This window comes from Sarcophilus harrisii, chromosome 3, assembly GCF_902635505.1.
Source record: "Sarcophilus harrisii chromosome 3, mSarHar1.11, whole genome shotgun sequence".
NCBI classification, from domain to species: Eukaryota; Metazoa; Chordata; class Mammalia; order Dasyuromorphia; family Dasyuridae; genus Sarcophilus; species Sarcophilus harrisii.
Genome location: NC_045428.1, coordinates 483,346,546 through 483,359,495, shown reverse-complemented (window position 1 = coordinate 483,359,495; position 12,950 = coordinate 483,346,546). Strand labels below are relative to the sequence as shown.

At 33.8% G+C, this 12,950-nt stretch overlaps 1 protein-coding gene across 3 annotated transcripts in view; it reads right to left on the bottom strand.

Moving 5' to 3' along the window:
- The window catches only part of ELMOD1 (ELMO domain containing 1), a 72,929-nt gene that overhangs the window by 17,743 nt on the left and 42,236 nt on the right, over positions 1 to 12,950 (bottom strand). For all 3 annotated transcript variants that reach the window (XM_012545045.2, XM_031961094.1, XM_031961093.1), the window contains exons 5-6: positions 11,663 to 11,760; positions 4,245 to 4,374 (exon numbers count right to left, since the gene is read on the bottom strand). In XM_012545045.2, coding sequence (XP_012400499.2) covers positions 4,245 to 4,374; positions 11,663 to 11,760 — 228 coding nt within the window. The remainder of the gene's footprint in view (positions 1 to 4,244; positions 4,375 to 11,662; positions 11,761 to 12,950) is intronic.

Below are 12,950 nucleotides of genomic sequence, written 5' to 3'. Positions count from 1 at the left end.
AGTGCTAGATTTGTCATTAGAGACTTTAGGTTTGAATCCAGGTTCTGCCACTTACTTTCTTCATGAACTTGGTTGTCATAGCCCCTCCAGGTCTCAGTTTTCTTATCTAGAAAATTAGAGATTAAAGTCCTTTCTAGTTCTAGATCTATGACCTTTCAGTATCAGCTATTATATTAATAATTTTATCTCACATGAAACATGATATTCACTGTTTTACTAATTTTTGAACTTTTTGAAATTCTCCCTTGACAAATTACGTGACTAGAGAGTCTGGCCTAAATTTTGAAGGTAAGAACCATTTTGATTTTATAATGAAACTTCATAAAGGCATATTAGTAAGTGTCATAGGTTAGAAATGCTGGAGTAATTTTTACTTCTACTTTTCTTTCATTCCTTAAATCCAATATATTCCCAAATCCTACCTATTCTTTCTTCAATATTCCTCTTAAATTTGCTAATTCTTCCTAATATCTAGGCCATTATTATAAATTATTGTAAATTGCTTTACTTTAAAGATTAATTTTTTCCTAGTTCATTACTTTCATTGTTTTACTCTTATATTAAGTTAAAATAGCCAAAAATCCAGGTAGCTATTGTCCTGCATATCAAATCCAAATATATTTGTCTGGTTTTTAGAAACTATCCATAAACTGACAATTCTTAATAATGCTTATTTCCTGAAACATTTACTTGTAATGTCTGGGCTAGCTCTTTTGAGGACCTTAGGATCACACAAAGTCCTTGGTTTTAGGATGGAGAAATGAAGGAGAGAGGAGAGTCGCCACATGACTGGTCCAAGATGGTGTCTGGAGCCTGGTGTCTGGAGCTTTAAGTCTTCTGTGGCTGAGAACTGCTGCTAAGATCTGCGGCTGAGAGAGAGACCTCTGTCCCTGGTATTCCCCTTAAAAATCCCAGCACAACTACATCACCACACCACACTGGGCATGTGCAGCTGTAGAACATCCCATCACTACATTACCCTAAGTATATGCCTATTAGATTGACCACATCATTATATTACATCAAGTATGTGCTTAGAGAACCACCATCTCAGACCAAGTAGGTACTTAACTACAAACACCCTGCTGTATACCCTTTCAGAGTCCCAAATGCTACATCTCCTGCTTGCTTTTGTTTTAGAACACAGGTGATCATGCCCTCCCTGACTTCTCAGGAAGGGAGGTTAAAATACTAAAAGAAACAAAGCCTTACTCCTTATCCAGTGCCTGTGGCTAGAATTTTATTAAAGGTCATTAAGCCAGCAGTACAATTATTTGGGATAAGTCCTGACAAGATATACACCTTTTATACCAATGCACAAATTAATGTATGCTGTGAAACCACCCAGAATGGCAAATTTTATTGGCCATGGCTCCAAATTTTACACAGGGGTCTCCATTAAAGATAACCTGGCTATTACATAATTGGCGATGGATTCTTGAAGAAAATGTTTCTAGAGTTTTTCTTAAAGGACCAACTATCTTTACAGATGCATCCAAACATAACATTTGTGCTGTATACTCTCATGACTTAAGCATAAAGAGAGTAGTCAGAACTTCTTTTCAGTCCACTCAGCAGAATGAATTGTATGCAATCATTCTAGCTCTTACTTATTATCCAGGAGATATAAATATAATATCTGATTCAACCTATTCAGTAGGTGTGGTACAAAGTATTGCCACAGCCCAAATAAAATTTGTATATTCTAATATATATCAGCTCTTTAAGGAACTTCAAGAGCAAGTGAGAAAACATCCAGGTAAGATTTATATCTTGCATATCCATTCTCATAGTGGACTTCCAGGTCCTATTTTTTTATGGATGTTCAAAGGCAGATAGCCTTCTAACCATGTTAGCCAATACTCCTTTAATTCAGGCAGCCCAAGAATCTCATTCTTAATATTATCAGGCTGCTTGAACTTTATGTTTGTAATTTGGGATAATAAAAGAGGAAACTAGGAACATAGTAAAAGCTTATACAACTTGCCTTCCTTTCCACGCTCCTACACTGCCTCCAGGGAAGAACCCTCATGGTTTGAGATCCAGTGAAATCTGGCAAATGGATGTGACCCATTATAAATCTTTTGGTCGTCTGTCTTTTATCCTTGTTGTAGTAGACACCTTTTCAGGAATTATTTTTGCAATACCAGCAGTAGAAGAGAGAGCCCTCTGTCCCTGGGACTCCCCTTAAATACCCCAGCATGACTACATCACCACACCATACTGGGCATGTGCAGCTATAGAACAGCACATCACCATATTACCCTAAGTATATGCCAACTAGATTGACCACATCATTACATTATATCAAGTATGTGCTTAGGGAATCACCATCACACACCCAGTAGGTGCTTAACTACAAACACTCTGCTGTCTTCAAGTACATCTTTTCAGAGTTGCAGCCGGCTACATTTACTCTATATTCTAGTCAAGCCATTTCTTTAGTGTTTCCTACATATTCCTACTTTTATGTCCTTGCTCATTTGATTCCCTACTTCAATTCTAAACATGCCCCCTCCATTTTGATTACCAAGATATAACTGGCCTATCCTGGGCTATCCTGAATTATGATGGTAAGCAACAATTAAAATGTTCATTACAGCATATAGGTAAGTGTTCTATGAGCATGCTAATTAATGCTAGTTTTTTTTCTTCCCTCAAATTCTACTGCACTTTTTGTGACCATGACGGTTTGAAATGCTTCCTATGTATAAGTGTTATTGTTTCGATTAGTATTATTGCTTCAATTATTGCAAGCTTTGAGGAAATGAACCATATCATGCTTTTTTTTGTATTCTATACATTTTTTAATATCCAATACTTTATGGAAACATAAAATAGCCAAAAATGCACTGAATAATTTAAAGAATTTAAGCTTAATGGGTGAACCTTTATTTAGGAGTTTGATTTATTTGTCTAAAGGCACTGTCTAAATCTGTCTAAAGCACATTGACACTTGTAAAATCACTTATGCTTCACTGAAGATGAGTGATTGAATCTCAACAAATAGGAATGTACCGACTAACTTGGGACATTACAAAAACATTTGGGCATTGAATGATGGGCTCACATTCTTAGGGATTTGAGTTACTCTTTTGTACTGAACATATAAAAGGGTGTCAGTTGAAGAGACAGCCTTTTGGGAGAATCCACTAGAGTCAAACAGAAACTAGCAGCAGAAAATCAGAAGAATAGACCTAAGTCTAGGGGAAGAATAGACCCACTTCCAAGGTAGGAAAATCTGTGCTTGCAGATAACCATGTCATCCCATTCAGAACACTCCAAAGACTTTTCTAAAACAGAAAAATGGGACTTTCTATGCTCTTTCACAAAAGCCTGAGTGGAGCTTCTGAACCCTAGTTTCTTATATACTATCCAATAATCATACCCAATATGCATTATCATGGATAACTAAATCAGTTGTATATGTCTACTTACTCATGTAATGACAAAGAAAATTGCAACTGGATAAATATTTTTACAATTTAGATTTCTATTTTTTTTCAAATAGATAAATTTAAAGTGGGTAAACAAATGTTTTCTAGCCTTCTCTTTTCACTATTTATTTTAGAATAGATCATTAGAAGCCCCAAAACTACACTTATTAAAAAAATCAATTTATATTACACATAAGCAATTTTCAGAAGCCATACTTTATCTTCTAGGAAATCACTGGTTTTAATACAAAATTTAATATTTTAAAGAATAATTTATTAATGTTTTATGTTACATTCTCAGAGTATATATTACTCAAACACTGTTCAATGCCATTTTATACTTCTTTCTCCAACAGTTCAGATATATCAAATACAAATTGTGACTTCCTCTTTTAATATCCTTCTAGTTGCATGAATAAATAATCACCATTAAGATGTTGGGTAATTTCCCAAGGGAGCTATTGCTTAAAGCAGAAACCAACTTCATCTTCTTTGATGTGTATAAAGAGTGATAAATGAAAATCCCAGGTCACTACTTGGCAAACAGTATTTCTTGTTTTAACATTTAAAACCATTTAACCAGCCTGAATTTCAGTCAAATATCCAACACTCAGGGAAATAAACCTGGATGTTTTCTCAGAAGGTTTAGACATTCAAAATTGGGCCCTACTCTTAAGAAAATGCATGGGAAAAGAAAGTAGAGAAAGAAATGAAAATTATTTTTCCAACAGTTAAGCCAGCAAGAAAATTACAGGAAATCATAAAAGTCTTACTATAATAGGTTCCAAATACAATCCACATACTAACCTTCAAAAGCATTTCTTCATGTTGGGGATTATCTGAATCGTATGGCTCTCTACGGAGTTTTTCAACCTCTGCAATGAGGTTTCGATACCCTACAATTTGCAGAAGACAAGCCTGGAGAGAGATCCCCAACCTAAAGCATTCACAAATAGAAAAAGAACAATAAATAACAATGGAAGCTGGTATTTTGATGACATCTGTTCATTAAATTCATCTTCAGTAGGATCATTTTCATGAAAAAAACTATCAGAAAATTTTTCACATATTTTGAAATTTGTTATTGTAACAACTACAGCCATAGGAAAATTGATTAAAAAGTGCATCTTATTTTGATTTTCACTTAAGCCAAGATGTCTCAAATGATTAATCTTATAGAAGAGTTTTGTTTGCTGGGTTTTTTTTTTTGATAGATTCTATAATGTCTTTGAGATGTTACACTAATGATAGAATCAGAAAATCTTAGAGGTAGAAAATTCTGTATTGGCTATGTAGTTCAACCACCTACCTGATACAGAAATTTCTTATATAGTGAATATGGCAGGCATTTATCCAAGTTTTGTGCAAAAACTTTTAATAATGGAGAGTTTACTATCCAATAAGAAGTTCTACAGAGATGTTGGGCTGACCTCATTGTTGTATGCCTGTGAAACCTGGACAGTATACTAGTACCATCTCAGGAGATGGAATCACTTCAATTTAAATTGTCTTAGGAAGATTCTGAAGATCAATTGACATTATAAGACACCATACACTGAGGTCCTTTCTCAGACTAAACTGCTGAGCATTCCAACTGTAGAAAGCACAGGTATATGAGATGAGCAGAGTTGGAGAATTCACCCCAAATGTAATCATGGACTATTTGTGCCCAACCAGTGGTAGAGCATTCTGAGCTCATATTGGTCTTATCAGTCACAGCTGGAAACACTGTAATTCGAGTCTAGCATAGTGATGTCATTTTGGTCCTCTTTGAGAATGAAGGATACCAATCAACCAACCAACCCCAAAAGATAGTCTACTCCAGCAGCGGACAACTGTTGTCAAAAGAAAGGTCCTTCTTACATCGAGCTAGAATTGGCTTTTATAATTTCTACCATTTCGTTGCATTGTACTGGAGTATTAGAAATGTTGCCACATTCTATTTGACAGTCCTATAAGTATTCTTTTCCGCCTTCTCCTCTTCAGATTAAATATGTGCAGTTTCCTTCTCTGTTCCTCATATTTCATGATTTCAATTCCCTTCATCTTCTTACTCAGTTCTCTTTACTACTCACTGTAGTTTGTCAGTTTCCTTTTGAAAATGTGACTTGCAAAATTAAACACAAGACTCAAGATACAGAAAGCATAAAGTAAGACTATTACTTCCTGAGATTTTTATTAAAGCAACCCAAGATTTCATAAGCTTTTTAAATGCTGTTTTGTTCACATCAATTAAGCTTATGTTCAAGTAAAACTCCTATGTATTTTTCAAATGAACAACTGTCAAATCAGTTAGATCTCTTTTACCATATATTTATACTTTCTTTTTTTTAAAGTAAATTTTGGTGATAACTTCATTTGTATTTTGCTTAGTTTTGTCTATGTCAATATCTCTTTGTTCTTTTTAAAAAAGTCATACGTTAAAACAAAGATTTTTTTAAAGAAAAAAAAGAAGAGAAAATATTCATTAAAAGTGATCAATACAATAAGAAAATCTGGTTGTCTGTATTGCTCCTCACTATAGACCTCATCCTCTACAAAAGAGGCAAGAAGTTCTACCTTTTTGTATCTCTTCTTTAGGGAAAATCTTGCTCTTTCCAGTTTCAAAAAATTCATTTTAGTTTTTTTGTGGTTGTCTTTCCCCATATTTTCCTGACGTCATCATATCCATTGTTTTCCTAGTTCTGTTCACAGCATTTTGCATTAATTTGGGACATTAAAAAAAACAAAGCCTAAACATAGGACTTTATCTTCAGCCATGCTCAATTTTACCATTTTAGTTTCAAGTTCATTTCTATTCCACTGAGCCTGTTGGGTGTATTTATTTATAATAGTGGTAGTTCCTTTTTATCTTCTTCCAAGTTACTGATAAAATTGTTGAACATGATAGGACAAAGGATAGAACCCTATGGTACTACCCTAGAAATCTCCATTCAGCAGGATATGGAACCATTAATAGATAACACAGATTTAATAATTCTACCATTAATAAGGTGAAACAAAATAGAGATAAATGTTAAGTCTAGTACTTAGATAGCGATTCACATAGAAACACAAAGGAGTTTTAATGGATTTCAAATTCCATGTGAGTCAATCATATGATATAGCCATTTAAAAAGTTTTTTATCTTATCCTGCAATGATTAAAGTATGATGTCTATAGCAAGGGCAATAATGGTTCTACTCAATTCTGCTCTTGTTACATTATATATGGAGTCATTTGATCAGGCCCAGGATGACATCTGATGAGTGACACTGACAAGCTGGAATACATCCAAACGAAATTGATCTATGAAATATTTAAGAGACTTGAAATGCCATATTATACAAAGATCTATTGAAAGAATTTGGGATGTTTAGCTTGGAGAGGGTAAGATTTAGGGGTGATATAGTAGTCATCTTCAACAATCTGAAGGGTTACCATCAGGAAGAAAACCTGGACATTCCTTGTGGTTTCAGTGAGTAAAAATTTCATGAAATTAGATTTCAGTTTGATATTAAAATAATTTTCAAACAAATCAGAGCTTTAAAAAATGGAAGAGCTTTCCTTGGAAGAGCATGCATTACCCATCACTTAAGAACCTGAAGTGAATTCTGTGTGACAAATTTTTGGTTATACTATAGATGCAGATTGATATTATCAGGTATGATTTCTGACATAAAAGGTCTATTACTATGCTACAATTCAGATGATGTTTATGAGTATTAAATAAACTTACATAAAAAAGAAGATAGATGTCAATATCATGTAACAATTCTGTATAGTTCTCAAACATTTTATTTCTGAAAATTCTTTAATTCATGATCTCATTTAAATTATTACTATTAATCATAATGGTAATATTTGACATTTACATGGACATTTAAAGTTTACAATGTGTTTCAAAGACATTATCTCATTTGAGTCCTACAATGGCTTTGTGAGTCTGGTATTATTATCCTCATTTTATAGATTAGGAACTGGAAAAGTTAAGTGATTTGCTTATGATCATATAACTATTCAGTATCTATGGCAGGATTTGAATACAGATCTTCCTGATTTTAAATAGAACTCTCTTCATGCTACTCAGCATCTCACCTATTTCAAAACACAGAACATTTGTGGTGGTGAGAGTAACAGAATAAAATAAATATAGTATATTAATCTAGACCAGGTAAATGGGCAGAAAGATTAAGTGATGTCTTAATTTGAGGGTTAAAATCGAATTAAATTAACTCCTCATGTTGTCTGTACTATTCCTAAGGTGCTGAACTGTTATACTACCCAAAGTTCCTAGGTAGTGCCTTGTGGAACAAAAGGCAGAGTCAAAAGATTTGGGTTTGAATCTTAACTATTCCACTTATGAACTCTGTGAACTTGGATAAATCACTTCTGCTTCTTGAGTTTATGTCATTTGTAAAATAGGGATATCACCTATCTTCCAGAGATTTTGTGAGCATCAAAGAAGACCATATATGTTCAAAAATCAATATACAAATATTAGTTGTACTTACTATTGTTATTTATCTTTGTAGGGAGTCCATCAATATTTAATTAAATGAAAAAAAGATTTAGTTGAATGATATTCATGTTCATTTGCATGACATTGGCATATTGCATCAATTTCCAAATTATGGATAACAGAGTGACACTTTATTCAAGAAATGGAGATAATAAAGAGAATGCTTAGCTGTGTGGTATCCATGATTAAAATACAAAGTTTACATTTGCACTTATATAATACTTATAACTTTTACAATACCTTATTTTTTTTCTGCGGCAACTGAGATCAGGTAATTTGCCCAGGATCACACAGTTAGAAGTAAGTATCTGAGGCTACATTTGAACTCAGGTCCTCCTGATTTTAGGGCTGGCGCTCTATCCATTGCGCCACCTAGCTGACTCAATATCTTGTTTCTTTAAATCCTCAAAACATAGTTGGGGAAAGCAATATAAATATCATTATTCTCATTCTGCATATGATGAAATTGAGGTTCAGGGAAATTACATGACTTGTGCAAAGTCTAACAATCAGTAAATGGGATGAACAGGATTTAAACCTAGGCCTCCAAATTTCATATCCAGGGTTCTTTGCATTTGACATATGATTTCTCTGAAAAATGGAAGGAAAAGTGGAAGAGGCAGGAGAAAGCAACAAAGGAACCAGTTCTGTTTACGCTGATTTGTACCCTCATAAAGTATCCCCCCCAATTCTTTCAATGAAAGGGCTAGCAAGAGCTCTTGAGTATACATACTCACATATACATGTATGGATTATTTCTTTTATTATATTTATATTCTTAGTGCTTAGCACAGTAGTTTAGCACATAATAATATTTGCTATATTCATACCATAATTTTCATAGATGAAATATAGTCAGGATAAACTTAATCTAATTAAATCTTTCTCAGTACTTATTTATTGGGCCATTATGCACATTCAGGCCCAATTATTATCTTATGTCTTAAATTCTTATTTGAATTTGATAGAAAATGAATTGAGATTCTCCCAAATTTCTTCAGAAAAAAAATATCAACCATATAATTTTAATATGGAATTTACCACATGATAATAATGGAGGAAGGAAATAAGCATTTATTAAGTACCAACTATCTACTAAACATTGTCCTAAATGCCTTACAAATGTTATCTCATTTGATCCTCATAATAACCCTGGGAAGTAGGTATTATTTTGTCACTTTTCACAGTAGAGAAAACTGAGGCACACTAGTTCTTGCCCTGGGTCACACAGCTAGTAAGTGTCTGAGGTCAGATTTGAACTCAACTTCTTGATTTAGGTCAAGTATTCTCTGTTGCTTTTGTTGTTTAATCATTTCAGTCATGCCTGACTTTTTATGACCCAATTTGAGGCTTTCTTGGCAAAGATATAGGAATAATTTACTGTTTCATTCTACCCAGGGTCACATAGTTAGTAAGTGGATTTGAATTCAAGTCTTCTTGACTCTAGACCCACTGTATTACCTAGCTGTCTTGGTATTCTCTCTACCATAACATTAATTCACTCTCTGTAAATAAACATAAGGTAAAAATAAGAAAGGCAGCATAAAGGTATATCTAAAATGCTAGAATCAGGGAGACCTGAATTTAAGTCCTATTTCTGACACATACTAGCTAGATATGTGAGGACAAGCATTTAACTTTGCAAGCACCACTTTGAGACTGCAAGGTGCATAAGTATTGTCTACATTGATAGCAGAAGTTTCCACAAGGAGTTCCCTGTTAAGATGAAATAATAATTTGGATCAGAAAAGGCAAAAAAGGAAAAGGAAATGAAGGAAGTAAAAGGATGGAATTTAACCAATTCCAGAATTGGAATTCTGTTTAAAAACAAAAGTGCTCTAGAACAGTGAATGATGCCAAAATAAATCCCTTTAAAATTTAAAAAAAAAATTAATTCATTATTAATTAATTGATTAAATTTATTTTTAAAATTTTAAAATTTAAAATCTAAAAGATTCCTGTTGGCTACAATTCTTGGATGTTGCTGCTTGCCATGTTCCTCATTTGCAAATATTTAAAATAGTACTGTCTATACATCAGAAAATTTCTGATGTACAGCTTTTATCATCTTCATTTTACAGATGAGGAAACTGAGAGGCTCACCTAGGTTAAATGATTTGTCTATGATCACAGAGCTATTGTCACAGAAGAAATTATAATCCAGATCTTTCTATTTCCATATGTGCCATTTTCTCCCCTGCAAGAGACATGTCAAATACCTGGCTCCCAATTACATTCATTCCATCACTAGATAAGTGTTTCTAGCTCATCAATCTTGGATTCTTTCTGAAATTCCCTTTACTAAATACCTTTGCCAAAATATGACTTAAAAGTCATGGAAAATGAAGGCTTAATGTGAACTAATTAAAGCTGAGAGTGGAGCAGCTTTCTATGCAAGTATCCCTGAAGCAGGAGGAGCTGTCCACCAGATTATCAATTTCTCCTGAACTATATAAAGGCTCATTCCTTGATAGAGCTGAGGACAGACAGGTGTAGTGACAATGGGAAAATTCTCTGTTAATGTGAAGCAGACACCAGATAAAGAAGCCATGCAAGTGTTCTTATCCTCCTGGTTGTATAGGAAGCATCTTTTGTGACATCTTTCTGTGTCAGAAGCACTAGTCCTCAACCCCGAAAGGATGAATATGAAATCACTTATCTGTCTTCAACTTTCAGTTTTAGACAGTTTCCCAGAGCACTAAGATTTTAAATGACATGTTTATGTGTGTTAGAAACAATACTAGAAACCAAGTTTTCCTGACTTCATCCACTATTGCCCATCCCATTTATGAAACCACATCTATGATATGTATTAATTTTCAGTAGTCGGTTGGGATTGTTTGATTTGAAAATCAGAGAAACATGGGTCTTGTATTCTAAGAAAACAAAAGGAAAATTAATAGGTCGATTTTCTATCTTGAGAGCTGGCATAATGTTATGGAGTGGTGCTGAATTCAGATAGAAATGACATAAGGATTCTTGTGGGTAAATATTGACTTAGGAAAGCCACATATTAACATTGTCTAGATCCTATCGTATTTTTATTTATTTGTTAAATATTCCCCAATTATATTTTAATCTGGAAGTAATCTGAAGTGAATGTAGTCAGGTGTTTGACACATCTCTTGTAGGACATAAAATGGTAGATATGGAACTTGAAAGATTTGGGTTTTCATCCTGTCTCTGACAACAGCTGTGTGACTATGAATAAATCCCTTATCTTGGCTGAGTCTCAGTTCCTTTTCTATAAAATAAAGATGATAAAAGCTCTAGCAACTATGTCACAAATTTGTTGTGAAGCTCGATGGCAAAATGAATAGGGCCCTGAACCTGGTCTTAGGAAGATCTGTGTACAAATAGGATCTGAAGCACTTACTGATGTGATCATAGAGTCACCCAATCTCTGTCTTCCTCAGCTTTCTCATTTGTAAAATGGGGATGATGGCAGCATCTGTCTCCCAGTATTGTTGTGAGAATCACCATGACATAATATTTATAAAGCACTTCCAAACTTTAAAGCACTATATAGACTCTAGTTATAATACATAAACACTTTGAAAACCTAAAGGAACCACATGTACATGAGCTATTATTATGAGCATGAATGAAATAAATGAAAAGTATTTAAGAGTTTATTATTACCAAGTACTGCTTGACATCATTTATGCAGATGAATATAGAAAGAAGTACCATCTTTTATATTTTTGATTCAACAAATGCTTACTGTGGATTTATGTCGGGATTGATTTTTTTCAGTTCCATGATGTCATCAACAGTCTTTTCAATTGCATCAGGGTGAACACTTATTGAAGTCTGCAACAGCTGCAAAGCATGTTGAAAGCAGTTACTTCTTTGGTCAATTGCTTTTCTTTAAGAGCTCAAACAATGGTAATTTTAAACAATATCTGTGTTTATAGAACTTTGAATCAGAAGGAAGAAGTGAGGAGTCTAGTTCAACCTCCTCATTTGACAGATGAGCAAACTGATGACAATCAGTGAAATAACTTGTCCCAAGGTCACAGGAAATTCAGGATTTGCTTCCAGCTTTTCCAACTCTAAATCCAGTTTCTATCCACTATACCACCCTGATGGCTAAGGTGTCCATGTTTCTATTGCATATGAAATTATAAAATTTAGTAGCAAAAAATTACTACAAATAATCCACACGAATGCTTAAGAAATTAATATCTACATAAAAGATAATGGTATTTTCTCTAAAGAAAAATTATCTGAATTATCTAGAAAAATTTCTTATCAAAAACATATATAATGATATAAGTAGTAGAAATGGCTTTTATGAATTCTGATAGGATTTCTTTTTGAGAATTTCCAACCTTAATTTTTTCTAACTTAGTTTGAATGAACACTCTTGTTAATGAATATGTTTTTCTTTTTTAAAAAGTTAAAAAAATTTAAATTAAATTTTTTAAATTTTTATAATTTTTTCTAAATAGTAAGAAGCAGCATGACACCATGGAAAGGGCTCTCAATTTGGAACTACAGAACCTGGGTTTTAATCCAAGTATTGCAACTAAGCACTTGTTTTCAAGGGGAAGTTACTTTTTTTCTCCAGGCCTTAGTTTACCTCATCAGTAGAATGAGAGGATTGGGCTTGTTGTTTAGTTGTTTTTCAGTTGTATTCAGTTCAATTCAGTTTGTGACCCCTTTTGAGTTTTTCTTTGCAAAGATACTGTTATGCCACAGTTCTCTTTTATTGTCCTGACTCAATTTCCCTAATTATCCTGACTCAGTTCTGCCTTGGTTTCCCTGCTTCTTAGTTCTGCAAAACCTCCCCTCTCTCTTTATCAGAATACTCTTTAAGGATAAAAGATCTTATATTTTAGAATATCAGAATGCCTCTCCCCATTTCTGGTGCTTCCTCCTGATTATGTCATCCCCTCTCCGGAGGCTCATCCCACCCTGTCAGAATCCCATTCCCGATCTCAGTACCCTTGACTCTGTCCCTGCCTCAGTCTACCCTCTGCATCTAAGCCATGTGTATATATTTCATT